Source organism: Lissotriton vulgaris, chromosome 5, assembly GCF_964263255.1.
Source record: "Lissotriton vulgaris chromosome 5, aLisVul1.2, whole genome shotgun sequence".
Taxonomy (NCBI): domain Eukaryota; kingdom Metazoa; phylum Chordata; class Amphibia; order Caudata; family Salamandridae; genus Lissotriton; species Lissotriton vulgaris.
In genome coordinates, this window is record NC_141693.1 from 1,885,638,823 (window position 1) to 1,885,655,255 (window position 16,433).

The window sequence follows — 16,433 nt, forward strand, 5'->3', positions numbered from 1 at the left end:
CTGCATGTGTAATTTGACAGTAGTACAATCCTAATTAAAGTTCTTAACCACCAAGACTTTGAATGATTGTCTTTGATGTCCAGCAGAGCTGGTATTTCAGGAGATGGTTCCACCTTTGTGTGGTGTAAATCCGCCCATCGTTGCTTGTGAAGAGAGTTGATCAGTCCTAAAACCCAGATGCAATAGTTGCTTTTTCATCTTTTTTTAAAAGCTTACAATCTGGACATATTTTCACATCCCGTGTTCTTTCAGTGAAAAAAAAGTGAATTATCTTGCGTACCTTTTTAGGTATTCCTGATTCATCGAACACCCGCTCACATTTGTTATGCATACAATAGTGAAATGTTGTTTTCACAGATTGGGCATTATTTGCAGTATTCTGCTTTAAACAGGTAATCATTCTACGTCCACAGGACTAATACTCAGGGTGCATATGGTTGAAGCAGTCAGTCTTTATCAGTCACATAGGTGCACATAGCCATGTAGTTGGAACAAGCATATAACTGTACTGAACGGAGATGAAATATGTACCACACTGTGATCATCTGCTTGTGGTGGCAAACTGATTCAGTCCTTAGCCCGAGTAAAAGACCCAATCCTGCTTCAACCACCCTGTCTAAGGCCTCGCTGTAGGGGGTAGGTAATATATGGTTGTAACTCTGTTCTTAGCCACTTGCTCTTCGAGGGGTGGAGGTTTAGCTTTAACCTTAAATTACCTTGATATTGCCTTCTTGCAACCCCCACCAGCCTACATGCACCTCGGAGGTTCTCACCCTCACTGTGCAGTGCGTGGTTTGTCTGGTGCAGTCAGGACTCCGAGGATTGACCTGTGCCCAGCCATCGGACCAGCACACCCCTGTTCCCTTTGTGCTGCTGGTCCAGATACGAATAGCACCTTTGCACAAGCCAACTCGAAGCAAATAACTCCATTCAAGGTGCCACCATTGAAATAAGAGTGTGCTCGAAACGGTGAACTGTAGTCTAGTTTATGCTAAAATATTTTAATCAGTCCATTCTCATTGATATATAGATGGTTATAAATGAAAAACAACATATTTCTTGCATACTAATCTTCTCCAGTTTGGTAGTAGACTTACCCTTCAGTGATTTCTATCAGAGCTTGCTTTGTAAAAAAACCAAAAGAAATATGTGCCAGGGCATTCCCAGGAGCCCACTGCAGTGTGCACCGTCCATTGCCATCCACACACCGCTGTCTGGATTGCGAGTGGGTGGAGGCTGCCACCCTTGGTTTCTTCCGCCAGTCGTGCCCTTCACAACTGGGTTGCACCAAGGCTATTACTAAGCGGCGTTTGTTAGGGGCTTCTGTTTTTTCCAGAGCCCTTCTGAGTTCCAGCGGTTAATTTAAGGCGGTAAAACCTTCACCAACCGGTTTCGGTAACCCACAATACCCTTGTCTTTCATTCAGGATAATTATCCTCGAAGTGCCACAGCCCCGCTGGTACTGTTGAGGCATGAACAGAGGTTCTACAGGGTGAGTCTACCACCCTGTCATACCAATGAGAGCTGAGATGTATGTACTTTTAATTTTCTTTATTGTGTTTATCCTCTTCACATGGTATATTTTTCCTAACAAATGTTATATTTCAGCAATTGTGCTCCCTGTCACAACACATCGAACAATGTTATTTCGGGTCACCAGTGCAAGCACAATGGGTCACGTTCTAGTTGTACAGAGAGTCATGGCATAATTAAGGATGCACAACAATCATGTAGTATTGATCGTGGTGCCTTTTTCCCTCCTTTTTCTTAATTACCCTCATCTTTGTTTGGGTATTTATCCTATAACATACGTGGTAGGTAGATAACTATCACTACCACAAAGTGTAGATAGTTTACACATTGGTCCTGATGAATTGCCGTCTGACCACTCGGACATTATGGCAAGAAACATGTTGACCATTATAGAGTAGTGTAGTAAGTAGTCGTATTCAGGTAGCAATTTAAGTAACAAATTTATTACTAACAGCCCCACACCTCAAGCGGTGCGCAGGTCAGAATGCCAATATCATTTATCAGTTGGGCAGTTGGGAAGGTGACAGGGGCAGTGTAGAATGTTAGGGGGCCAATCAGGACGGCGGGAAACCATGGATGCTCTCGCGCAGGAGAGCTGGTAGAAACCACTGCCAGGAGGCTTGGGGGGAAAACTAGACTAGGTTACAACACATCTTCCTCTCTTGCGAGTTTTACAAATGGGCCACAAAGTGTGGCAAGGGGAACAATAGAGCTAAATAAACAGGTAGGCTTTAATCACAAACATAGTCTTCATAACGTTTAGGTTTGTGTATGGTTCTCCCAAATCTTCCCTTGGCAACAAGGGCACCGGGAAGACTTTCTGTGTCAGAGTGAGATTCGTTACTGGTTCTACCCGACCTACCGCTGAAGCTGTGACTGCCAGACATGGCTTCTGAGTCAGAGTGGGAGTCACCGTAACGACTCCGATTGGTGATCGGAGTGTGGGTAATGACATCCTCAAACTGGTCTGATGATTGACAGTCAGCTGAGTCAGTGGCAAGTGGGGGAGCGTGTGAACTGGCATTTGTGAGCCTGGAACCTTGTTCTGCACTGGATCTATCAACTTCAACCCACAAGTCTTTGCAATGTGACCCATGTTGCAGCTGGTTGGAAACATTGGTCCCCTGATGGTATCTAGCAAATCTGCTCATGTGCCAAACCTTCCCATCGCTGAGTCTGGCCGCGTTGTTGAATAGTTCCTCAATTTGCATTGGAGCGGTGAATCTGCTTTCTCCTTTCCTTACTTTTTTTTCAAAACGAACTTTTACCAAATCACCAACTTTAAATGAATGTTCTTTTGCACCATGTTTGGAATCATACCATTCTTTGTAATACTTTTGAGCTTTTATTATGTTATTCCTTATTACGTCTGGTGACCATGCCACTTGTTTTGAATTTGGCATCCATCCCAGATCACTACTCAGAGGCTGTCTGCTTCTAATCCTTGTTTGGGTTTGATGCCCTCTTTGCTAATGGTGTGCCCTAAGTATACTACTTTGTCTTGCGATATTTTACACTTGTCTAATTCAACAGTCAGACCATGCATTTTAAGTTTATTAAAAACTTGCCTGAGATGTGTGTCATGTTCAGATTGGTTGCTACCCATGACCAGGATATCGTCTTGGAAGAACCTGATACCGTTGACGCCTTCAAAAATGGTAGTCATGACCCTTTGAAAAAACGCCGCGGCAGAGGCTAAGCCAAAAGGCACCCTGGTGAAACGATAACAACCAAACGGGGTGATAAATGTGGTGTATTTTTTGCTGTCCACATGTAGGGGAATCTGGTGATATGCAGATTTTAAATCAATTATTGAAAATATACACATACCATTGGTGGCATTAAACATTTCACATATGCGTGGCAGGGGATATTGATCAACAATAATATTCTTATTCAGGTCCCTGAGATTGATGCAAAGTCTAATTTTTCCGTTGGGACGTTTGACCACCACCAAGGGAGAAACCCACTCCGCGGACTCAACTTCTTCTATTATTCCATCCTTGATAAGTCTATTCAGTTCAACTTGAACATCACTTCTTACTGATACAGGTAAATGTCTTACCTTGTGAATGCATGGGATGGCTGAGTCTTTAAGTTCAATTTTATGCTGAAAACTGTTGAGAAGACCAACCTTACCAGAGAACACTTCAGGAAAGTCATTTTGGATGGTACGTTTGCAGGACTCATCGACAGACAGTACAGGATCATCACTGTTCGGGTCAAGGATAATGCCCAGATCAGCTTGGTCGCTCCAACCTAGGATTGATGGACCCTTCTTAGCCACAAAAAGCCTGCAAAATGCTTTCCTGTTTTTGAACTCAAATTCAAGATCACGTGTCCCTAGGAAATCTATATTGTTTCCGGTGTAACTTCTAGCAATCACTTTTGATTTTTCCAAAGAAGAACCCAATCTGTCATTGAATTGTTTCCACACGCTCTCATTTATGATTGTGAAAGGAGACCCTGAGTCAGCCATGAGATTCACTGTGACCCCACCTAATTTCACATCACACATGGGTTTTTTTCTCTTCGTAGGTGTGAGCTCCAGAACGTCATATTCAATTGAGAAAACGTAACTGATGCTGTCAGAATCTGAATACTCTGAATTTTCCTCGTCTGAGTCACTTTCCTCTTGAATTTGTTTGACATGTTTACCTTGTTTTGAAGATCTTCTATTACAAGCTTTAGCAATGTGACCTGTCAAACCACAAGACGTGCATTTTTGATGTCTTGCAGGACACTTTTTTGAATCCGCTAGGTGGGTGGGAGACCCACAGCGATAGCATTTAAGTTCAGAGACGTCGTTGTTCCTTGTACTGCAATGTTTTTCTTTGCTGTATTTGGATCCGAAATGTTCACTTTTCTTATGTTTATCATGTTCAACATCTCTCACTTTATCATACTGTCTTAGCTTGCCTGCATTAGAAGATTTAATGGCTTTTACTACTACAGGTTCTTCAAGAACGGCCTTGGCACATCTGCCTGTAAGTTCAGCTTTTTTGACTAGAGCGACCACTTCCTTTAAAGAAGCTTCACCATTAACCCAGAGTTTGTCCTGGATATTAGGATTGCTGGCATGCATGATAATTTGATCACGAACAAACTCTTCTTGTAGTTGACCAAACCTGCAAGTCAAGGCCAAATTATTCAACGCAGCGACATAATCGTCAATGCTCTACTCTTTACATTGCTTTCTTCTTGAAAATTTGTAACGGTCAACAGCTACGCAAACTATGGGTGAAAAATGAGCATCAAGATCATCCAACGCATGCTGATAGACATCATCCCCTTCTCTCGCCTTTTTTTCAATGTTATTGTAAGTCTTTACTCCACCAGGACCTAAACAGTACAACAGAACTTTCTTCTTTTTCTCAGCTGTGAAGTCCCCATCTTCCACTGTTTCTATATAATTAGTAAAGTACTCTTTCCACTCCTTCCAAGGCATGCAAGGAGCACCTTTGCAGGGTAAGAACGCCTGGGGTTGCGTAAGATTCAGCGAACTTAGAGCACACATTGTGTAAAGTTTATTTACAAAGTGAGCTTATGCTTGCACAGATCAGGACTTGCTTTGCTTTATAGCGTTTTCTAGTAAAGGTAAATACCATAAATTTCTTTTCTCTTTGAATGTAAATTTTGCTGAACACGACCTTCAAGTGCAAGCGAAAAAGTTTCCAAAACACAGAAATCAATCAGTTCACACTCCTAGAAGAAGAACATGGGAATGCAGAAGAGTGCTGTTGCTATTGATTCTTCCTTTCTTTAATTAACTCCTGTTGTTAATATTGACCGTTGAAACCAATGCTTGTTTTCGTTGTTGTATCCTTTTTTTAATCAATGGGTTACTATACTTTTAAATTCACAAAACTGTGCGTGTGCCCAGGCGGGATTCGAACTCCCGACACCGATTCTAATCTCAGCGCTGAATGTCCAAGTATGGCGCCTTACGCTGCGTTTCAATGACGTGGCACGCCTTAGCGCATGCGCAGACGGGGTTGCAGAAGAGGCGTTTGTGGCGCGAAAATCCCCTGACAGGATTTCCTTTAGTCGGACTTGCGCAGAGCTTCGCACAGCATGGAAAAGGAACTTGACGCTGCAGAACAGTACCTTCTTCCCTTAATCAGCTGGAATAGACACTGCATTCAGGCTCGCTGTGAAGATTCAATCACACAGGCAAACACCGGTTTCATGTTTCCTACCGGAACGATGCCTCGAACAGCATATTCTCCAGACTGCACATGTAAGCAGAAGGGTCGGCAGGAATCAGCGAAGACGCACCAGGATTTTACAAGGTAGGAAGCCAGTTCTTCCAGGGCTCTGCTGAAGCGCCGTGCCTTAGCAGATATTAATTCTGTTTTAAGCTGGAAAGCGGTGGGTCCGCGGTGAGGGGCTGAGGTCCTCGTCGCCACTTGTAGTAAGTAGTCGTAGTCAGGTAGCAATTTAAGTAACACATTTATTACTAACAGCCCCACACCTCAAGCGGTGCGCAGGTCAGAATGCCAATATCATTTATCAGTTGGGCAGTTGGGAAGGTGACAGGGGCAGTGTAGAATGTTAGGGGGCCAATCAGGACGGCGGGAAACCATGGATGCTCTCGCGCAGGAGAGCTGGTAGAAACCACTGCCAGGAGGCTTGGGGGGAAAACTAGACTAGGTTACAACAAGTAGAGCACTACAATCATAAACGAATAAATTTAAGATAGTTGTCACTCAAGTTCTATTTCAATCAGGTAGGAGCCATTCTATTAAGGTACATTTTTGGACTACCAAACCTGTTTTATATCGTACCTTCACTATACAACATCTACACTTACCAAGGCCCCTCACCCACACCTCACCAAACGGCAAGGAACAAAAGATCTCCGCCAAAGAGCACCATCATTGGGTGCCTGTCGGGTATTGCACCGCCGACCCGAAGAGGAGCAGTCCCGATGATGAAGCATGGCACCTAGCTGGCTGGGTGTGTGAGGGCCTTAGATCCAAAAGGAGGAATTCCCCCGTCTTCTGATTTCACTTTCCTTGGAGGACACTTTTCCCCTAAGGGAATTGTTACCCCCTTATCTCTCTGTACACACCCTTTGGGTGACCTACCTAGAACTGCATACCCCTTTGTTTTATTATTGCTTTGGGAGAGTATGCTGAACCAGAACAAAAGCCCTTCCTGATCCCCCTTGTTGATGTACCCTGTCGGGGAAACAAAATACCTGGGCTGATTTCTGCTCAATTGCTGGACCCCCCTTTCTCTGGTATGACATATATGATGGCCCTTAATCACCTGGTGAATAATAATTTCTGAAGGGCCAGCAATTTGAGTATGGGCTTTATTTTTATCTTGCAGTTGCAGTTCAAGAGCCAGAGAGAGCAAATCCATAATGAGTTTGAGAAGCTCCAGAAGCTTTTGGAGAAGGAAAAATCTTGTCACCTCAGCAGCCTAGAGAAGGAAGAGAAGAAGAGCCTGCAGAACATCAAGGAGAAAGTGACCAAATATAAAGAACAGCAATCTGTCCTCAGGAGCCTGATTGCAGAGATCGACTTAAAGTGTCAGCAGAAAGATGTGGAGTTATTAAAGGTAAGAAAAGGTTATAATTGTATAAAACAATAAGAGCACCAAAGCTTCCTTAGTGTTAGAAAGTATCAAACTTGTAAACTGGGTCTAAATGGAGCCATGTATGATTCCACACCACTCTGAATCCACTACCAAATATATTTTAAATATGTTGGTTAGAAGTCGACTCAGGGGTGTGTGGCTATGAGGAGGACCCATGTAGAAGAGTCCTCGCCAAACTCCAAGTGCTGGAAGGCCATCTGAGACCCGTACCAGACCAGATGGGAACTGGAAATCCTTGAATTTAGAGCTGAGGCATTGGAAGCTATTTTGCATCAGCAGGTGCCACTGGAAACCACTTTTGAGTATCGAAAGGCAGCTACAAAGATCCACAAAGTGGCCTACCCTGATTCCAAGATACGCTGGACAAGATGACTGCCGGTAGAATGAAGACGGCTTCCAATGCAGGCAGGAACTTTAAGCCATGCACAACCCACTATGCAGGACCGAGGTATGCCAGATTTGGGCCCCTGGGACCGCAGCCAGAAGAGCGGTTATTATCCACAAAGCTGTTGGAGAAGAGATTACAATCCCACAACCTTGGGTGGGTCTAGAGTAGACCTCAAAATAAAGAAGAGAAGCCCCGAGATTTGGCTGGAGGAGGCGGAAGGTTCAATTGTGTGCAATGGGATGCCCCCTGTAGGGATTCTGATCTGGACTGGGTTTGTTAAATAATGCGACCATGGATGATCCCATGTGAGGAATTAGGTTGTTGTTTGATTGGGGTGTGAACCCTGGTCAAGCAACAGCCACAATCCCTTGCACGGTAAACAGTCACTAAATTAACCTGTTATCCCTTGGTCAGCTCAGCACAAAAAACAGTCTGGTTTAACTTGGAAGCATTGTGTAAAGTATTTATGCTGCACACAAACAGAAATACACAACACAAGAAAAATCCCAAATCAATTCAGAAAAATAGAGTACATTTATTATTCGACACAGTAGAACCGTAAGGGCATGTTTGTGCGACATATTGCACTTTTAAAAAGTCAAAAAAGTGCTTTTTTAAAGAAAATCGCAAATTACCACCAATTTGAAGTTGGTGGTAATTTGCAATTTCCTCAAGGTTGAATAGCAAATGTTTGGTGCTTCCAGAATTGCATTTAAGGAATCGCAGTTTGCAATTCCTTAATTGCATTAGCAAAATAGAGAATCGCAAATTTAGCAATTCTCTATTTTGCGATGGCCTTTTGGAATGATACATCAAAAAAGGCTTTTTCCAATTCGCAAATGGGCCGACTCTTAGGAAAAAGGCTTGATACATATGGCCCATAGTCTTGCAAGTCTAGCTCAAAGCGGAAAGTTAAGGCCGACCACAATGGAATGCGGTTCGCATTAAAAAGTGGATTGGGCACGTTCAGCGCTTACCTTCGTACTTAGAAAAGTCAAGTGAGGCAAAGCGGCAGGGGGTGTCCGAGAACGGAGTTTTGTAGTCGGATGACCTTGGGTCAAAGCTGCAGTGAAGATACCTGTGTTCGGACTCAGTCACCGAAATGGAAGTCCAAAAACTCCAGCGGGACGAAGCAGAGGGCTGTAGCCGAAGACAGTTCTACAAGGTCAGATACCCTTTTGGCGAAAAACTGCTGAAACTGATTTGCTGCTGCAGAAAACATAGCAGGAGAAGTCACAAAGTCAATCCAATCGACAATGCACCTCGGGTGGAAAGGCGAGCAGGTTGGTCCCAGTCTCCGCCTGCTCCTCCGAGCACTTTTTGGCTAAATGTTGTCTAAGGCCTCAGTTTTGGAAATTAGCCATCTGGGCACCTTCAGCACCACAACCAAGGATCCAGCAGAGTGGGACACCTCTTGGGGGTTCAGAGCTCACTCAAGCTGGGTCTCGGTGAGGGTTCAAGATGGTTGGAGCCTGTTTATGTCCCTGTGGCCTGGACCCCGAAGCCGCCACAACACCAGACTGCACTACGACCCCAGCACCCTCCATGCACTCAACCCCGGACGAGATCACTCCTGCTACCGGGCCACCCCAAAACGCACCCATAGCCCCTTCACCTGCCGGAACTGCAGCTTCACCAGCATCCGGCCCGCCAAACCATCAACCAGAGAACCCAACCACCTCCGATGCATCCTCCTCAACACCCGTTCCGCTCGCAAGCATGCCATCGAACTCTGGGACCTCCTAGACTCAACCACCCCGACGTCGCCTTCCTGATGGAGTCCTGGCTGAACACCACCTCGGCACCAGACATCGCCATAGCCATCCCAGAAGGCTACACGATCTCCTGCAGAGACCGCATCAATGGAGTGGGAGGGGGAATCGCCATCATCCACAAGGACACCCTCAGAGTCTCGACCAACACCGACGACACCCTCACCACCGCCGAGCACATGCACTTCCAGATCCACAATGACCCCAACACCACCCTCAGAAGAACACTCGTCTACAGACCACCCGGACCCCGACCACAATACAGCGACTCCATCGCCGACCTCATCAGCACCCACAACCTCGCCTCCACGGACTACATCCTCCTCGGGGACCTGAACTTCCACCTCGAGAACAACAACAACGCCAACTCCACCGCCCTTATTGACAACCTCGCCAACCTCGGACTCAAACAGCTCGTGATGACACCCACCCACGCTGCTGGACACACACTGGACCCCATCTTCTCCGCAAGTCCCCAGGTCTCCTTCAACCACACCAACAAAACCCACTGGACAGACCACATATGCGTCCACTTCACCTTCAGGAAACCTAACACACACCACCGCACTCAACAGATGCCACGCCGCTGCTGGGGCAAGGTCACCGAGGACCAACTGACCACCACCCTCGACGTGGGACCCCCCACCGACCCCGACACCGCTGCCATCAACCTCAAACAGTGGATCAACGACTGCTCTGACACCCTCGCCCCACTCAAGACCTCCGCCACCAATCACACCAACAAGAAAGCCGCATGGTTCAACGAAGACCTCCGAACCTCCAAGCGCACCTGTCGGAAGCTGGAGAAGAGCTGGCTCTGCGACCGAACACCCGACAGCTACACAGCTCACAAGAGCGCCACCCGCAGACACCACCAACTCATCAGGGCCGCCAAGAGGACCGCCTTCAAGGACCGCCTAGACAGCAACGCACACAACAGCAAAGAGCTTTTCAACATCGTGAAAGAACTCTCCAACCCCAGCTCCAACACCAATGACATTCCACCATCACAAGACCTGTGAAACTCACTGGCCACCTTCTTTCACCGCAAGATCACCGACATCCACGACAGCTTCAACACCACCACCACCACATCCACAGCCGAGACCACCACCCCTGCGACCACCACCTGCACCAGTCGCCTGACCGCCTGGTGCAACGTCAGCGACGAAGACACCATCAAGCCCATGAACTCCATCCACTCCGGATCCCCATCTGACCCATGCCCTCACCACGTTTTCAACAAAGCCCGCACAGCCATCGCACCCCATCTCCGGAAAACAATCAACATCTCCTTCGAGACAGCAACCTTCCCAGAGAGCTGGAAGCACGCCGAGATCAACGCCCTACTGAAGAAACCCAAGGTGGACCCCAACGACCTCAAGAACTTCCGGCCCATCTCCCTGCTCCCTTTTGTGGCGAAAGTCACGGAGAAGATCGTCAACAGACAGCTGACCCGCTACCTCGAAGACAACAGCATCCTGGACCCATCCCAGTCCGGCTTCTGCAGCAACCACAGCACTGAGTTCGCCCTCGTCGCCGCCACCAACTGCATCAGGATCCTTATGGACAAAGGAGAAACAGCCGCCCTCATCCTTCTGGACCTATCAGCAGCCTTCGACGCGGTTTGCCACCGCACCCCGACAGCACGCCTCCATGACGCCGGAATCCTAGAGAAGGCCCTGGCCTGGACCACATCCTTCCTCTCCCGCAGAACCCAGAGCGTCCGCCTCCCTCCCTCCCTTCCGCTCCAAGACCACCAAGATCATCTGCGGCATTCCACAGGGATCATCCCTCAGCCCGACGCTGTTCAATATCTACATGGCACCACTCACCCCCGTCGCACGACAACATAGCCTCAACATCATCTCCTATGCCGACGACACCCAGCTGATCATATCCCTCACCGAAGACCCCTACACCGCCAAAGCCAACCTCCACAGAGGAATGAAGGCCGTCGCCGAATGGATGAAGGACAGCAGGCTGCAGCTGAATTCAGACAAGAAGGAGGTCCTCCTCCTCGGCCCCACCCCCTCAGCCTGGGACGACTCCTGGTGGCCAACATTGCTAGGAACAGCCCCAGAACCCACCGACCACGCACGCAACCTGGGGGTCATCTTTGACTCCGCCCTCTCCATGACCAAGCAGGTCAACGCCATCTCCGCTTCCTGATTCAACACCCTCCGAATGCTCTGCACCCAGGCCCTCGTCACCAGCAGACTGGACTACTGGAACGCCCTCTACGCAGGAACAACAACCAAGCTCCTGAGACGGCTGCAACGCATCCAGAATGCCTCGGCACGACTGATCTTCGACATCCCCCGACACAGCCACATCACACCCCACCTGAGGGGTCTGCATTGGCTCCCCGTCAACAACCAGATCACCTTCAAACTCCTCATCCACTCACACAAAGCCCTACACAACGCCGGACCAGCATACCTTAACGACCGACTCAGCTTCTACACCCCCACCCGCAGCCTCCGCTCTGCCAACCTCACCCTCGTCACAGTTCCAAGCATCCGGAAAACCACCGCCAGCGGCAGATCCTTTTCCTACCTCGCCGCCAAGACCTGGAACACTCTCCCTACCAGCCTACGACAGACCTAGGACCTGCTGGCCTTCAGAAGACTTCTCACGACCTGGCTTTTCGGTCAGTAGCAGCCCCCCTCCTCCCCCCCCCCCCGCACCTTGAGACCCTCACGGGTATCTAGCGTGCTTTACAAATGAAATGATTGATTGATTGATTGAACAGGAGGCAGCATGCTAGCCCCTAGAGTCCCTTCTGGTAGTCGGTGGTTCAGATGTAGATGCAAGGCTCAACAGCAGCACTAGCCTCTGATGTATCAATTCAGGGTCCAGGCAGCAAAGCAGTCCTTCCAAGTACAGCAGCAATCTGGCAGAGTGCACAGCAAGTCACAGCAGCAGGCAGTACTCTGATATCTCTTCTGCTGGTCCAGTAGTGAACTGCAGAGTGAGTCGGAAAGTCCTAATTCTATTACTCTGGCGCCCTTCTTCTGGAAGGTGGGGGAAGTTTTTGGAAAGGTTCTTTGAAGTGCTTAGAATTTCCTGATTCCCCTGCCCTGGCTGGCAGTCATTGAGCACTTTGTGAGGAGGCGGAGCACAGGCTATTCAGGTGTAAGTGGGGCTGTGCAGAGCTCCGCCACCCCCATACTGCCAGCAGATTGCTCGTCAGGCACACCAAATCTCTCTATTGTATGCCTGTCTGGGAAGAATTCACAAAGTCTGTCAGCTACACTTAGTCATGTGACCCAAGAATGTGTGACATTGATCCTCATTCGGTCCATCACCTGTTGTTTTTGCAAACTCGCTATAAGTGTACTGGGGATGCCCAGACGTGGGTCCCAGGCACTCCACACCACTGGAGTCAAGCTAGCCGGGCTGATGAGAGGTGTTACCTCGAAACCGGTCCGGTCCTCGGATGCTTGATTCCGTTCTGGGAAGGACATGGCTTTTGTAGTTCGGACTGGACTGTTCCCATGGGGCACAGGGTCAGAGCTGATTTGCATATCGCCATTGTCTAACCCAGGGTGGTGTGGAGTGCAAAAAAACGATGGATTAGGACCCAGATCTTTTGACTGGGTTGAATGTGTGACATTGATCCTCATTCGGTCCATCACCTGTTGTTTTTCCAAGACAGGCTGCAGGCACAGATTGCCGAGGTTGGGTAAATGCCATCTTTCTCAAAAATATGTACATTTCAAAATTGTAAGGAAAAGTCCAACTTTACCATTAAGAAGGATTTATCATTACAATTCCATAGAAACAAAGCATGATATATCTACCTCCTCTCAGTTAGGAATTACAGCTTTTTCAATGTAATAAGGAATCCCTAATGTTGTGCCACAGGAGGGGTAGTCCTCACATTAGTGAAAAACACATTTGGGAGTTTTTCACTACCAGGACATGTAAAACCTAAAAGTACATGTCGAACATTTTAATTACATAGAACCCTGCTTGCTGAGCTACCTAAGGCCTACATTAGGGGCAGCCTAAATGTGATAAAAGGGGAGTTTAAGGCTTGGCAAGGGGGTTTAAATGCCAAAACGACATGGCAGTATGACACTGCATTAAGTCTGCATTGGCAGGCCTGGGACATGTTTTAAGGTGCTACTAAAGTCGGTGGCACAATTAGTGCCACAGACCCTCTGGAGGCATTTAATTTAGAGGCCCTGGGTATATGGTATACTGCTCTACAAGGGAATAATACATTAAAAATGGCCATTTACATAAATGCCACTCAAACCATGTTTACAAGAGTGAGCATAAGCACTTCAGCACTGGTTAGTGGTGGTAAAGTGCACAGAGTCCTAAAGCGAACTAAAACAAATTTCAGCAAAAAGTGGAGGGTAAAAGGCAAACTGTTTGAGACTGACCCTGCAGAGAGGGCCAGCTCTTACACCTTGGCTCTGGGTTAGGTGACTTGGTGGGGAGAGCCTGTTGAGAGTGCTGGAGAGTGAGGGACGGCTTACGTCAGCTATGATTGATCAGCCAGCTATTTGGTGATGGCATCGTAGTGCACCTGAGATTACACAAGCCCTGACACTTATTAGCCCAATAGTTATGTACACTGCCTAATGGCAAAGGCCCGCACAAGAGTTCAGAGGGGCCAATCTAATTGGGCACTTTTAAACGCTCAGACGCTGCAGCAAAAGATGACTTCCGCCATTGATAAGATTGGTGTAATGAAACCGGTCAATATTCAGGCCAGTGAATGTGGGGAAATTGGTTCTACGGCTACGAGAGCCAATATTCCATTCATGCTGCCAGAGATAACAAGCATTTGCAATGCAATAGGTCTCGCATTTGAGAGTTTGAGCTTTTGGCAATGCAATAGCTTAAACTCTGTCAAATGCGAGACCTATTTCATTGCAAATATTTGTTTACTATCAGCCATGCAGCGCTTTCACATTCATGGAGGCCGGGTACCTTTCTTCAGACAAGCCTCGACTAAAGAAAGGGGCGTGGCCGACATTAAAGTGAAACCGTGGCATGGGACGCTTTGACTAAAAAAAAGCATCTGTTTGTCAAGTTGACAAACAGTTTTTTTGTAAAAGCTCTTTCACTTAAATAGCGGTTGCGCACCTTTCTTTAGACACTGCTTTTCTAAAGAAAGGGGCACTGCCTCCATGAATGTGAAAGCACTGCATGGGCGCATGTAAACAAACAAAAAAAAAGTATGCGTGGCCGATATTCTTAAAGCGGACTGTCATTACTAATTAAAATAAAACGGGTGGCGTGCTGTTAAGTAATAGGTGGAATAGGGGCAAATCATTAAATAGAATCGTGCTCACAGCCAAGATAAAGCATACCGTGTAAGAAGGAGAATGACACAAGCTAATTAGAAATACGGGTGGTGAGTAGGCGGAGCTCCAAAAAGACCATACTCTTATACTGCATGCCTCGCAGCAGCGCAAGCGCTGCCCCAGCTCGACCTAAAAAGGAAATGGGCCAATTGTGACAGAACTTTTGGAAGTCACTTGCTGACACTGGGGTGGACCATCTAGAGGTAGCGACAACTCAAGAAGTACACAAAAGGTATGAACTGAGTATGAGCCTTGAGGAACTGGAAAAAAGATGGCAATGGCTAATCAACACAGCTGAAGATGGTTAAAACTGTTCTGGGCGAAACACAGTGTGGATCCGAGGAATTCTGGACTTAGGGCCCGATGTAGGTAGCCCTTTACCGATCCGAAACGGCCGAAAATACCGATTTTCGTCCGTTTCCGATCGGTAAAGGGCTACCGAGATGTAGGGGCACATTTTCGGTAATTTTACCGAATCGGTATCATTACCGAATCGGTAAATTTACCGATTCGGTAATATGTACCGAATCGGTAAAATAATTACCGATTCGGTAATATTTACCGATTTGGTAAAATTACCGAAAATGCAATGTAGGTAGGCAATGTACCTTTTGCACATGGCTTACAGAATCGGTATTTTACCATGGAATACAAATCCATGGTAAAATACCGATTCCAGTGTGCATGCACATGTGTCTATGCACACCTATGTCATGTGACAGGCAGACCTGCCCTTAGGGCAGGTATGCCTGCCACATGGCACCTGTGCCTGTTTTGGGGGTGCCAGAGGGTGTCAAAGTGACACCCCCTGCACCCTTGTGAATGCTTTAATTACCGATTCGGTAAATACCGAATCGGTAATGCCTAATCATTCCTATGGGCTTCAAAGCCCATAGGAATGAATGGGCATTACCGATTCGGTATTTACCGAATCGGTAATTAAAGGATTGCTAAGGATTCGGTAACGAATCCAGATGTTGGGACCTACATACCATTTACCGATTTTGAAATACCGAATCGGTAGGATTCGGTATTTCAAAATCGGTAAATGGAATTTACCTACATCGGGCCCTTAGTCTCTAACCAACACTTACCTCAATATGTTAAAGATTTGTTTAAACCACTCCTGCAGGGCTCAGAAGATCTCTTAGTTGAACTAGACCTCAGTCGCAGAGTATTCAGCTCACATCAGACCCAGAAAAGTTAAACTCCTGATGTTCTGACTAGAGGTCAACACTTAATACAGAAGGAGAAAATACTAAAAGCGGCTAGACAGTCCAAACCCAAAGTGTTCTGACGATCTACCTTGACTTTTTTCCAAGATTTCTTAGCTATGACCCTTGCTAAGAGGAAGTTCTTAAAAATAGCGGCAGAATATTTACAAGCTCACAAAATCTCATATCAGTGGGGCTTCCCCGTGCATCTTCTATTCCAATATAAAGATAAACAATCATTGATTTCTATTAGACAATACGCTATTTTCCCTGCTCCACCTAAAAGGGAAACAACACTTCAGGGAAGAGCAGCTGGATCAAAAGCGACCAACATGAAGGCAACAACAAAGAAAGAAAGCTACACAACGAGTAGAACACAGGAACCCCTGAGAGAGACAATTGTGCTTGATTGATAATCCTCAATCATAGGGCCCTTGAAATGTGAGCTGTTGAATATAAATACTCATGACCTATGTGGAGTTGTCCCTTAAAGGTGCCTCTGGACTCCAACCCAGTGGGTCTTTTTGCCATCTTTTGCTCCGAAGGATCCCTGGAAGAATTTAGCCTACTGTAACACAGTACGTTAGAGTAC

At 46.9% G+C, this 16,433-nt stretch overlaps 1 protein-coding gene across 2 annotated transcripts in view; it reads left to right on the plus strand.

Annotated features, from left to right (window-relative positions):
- LOC147717626 (E3 ubiquitin-protein ligase TRIM39-like) overlaps positions 1 to 16,433 on the plus strand; it is a 383,703-nt gene that overhangs the window by 88,461 nt on the left and 278,809 nt on the right. For both annotated transcript variants that reach the window (XM_086924415.1, XM_086924416.1), the window contains exon 3: positions 6,871 to 7,101. In XM_086924415.1, coding sequence (XP_086780541.1) covers positions 6,871 to 7,101 — 231 coding nt within the window. The remainder of the gene's footprint in view (positions 1 to 6,870; positions 7,102 to 16,433) is intronic.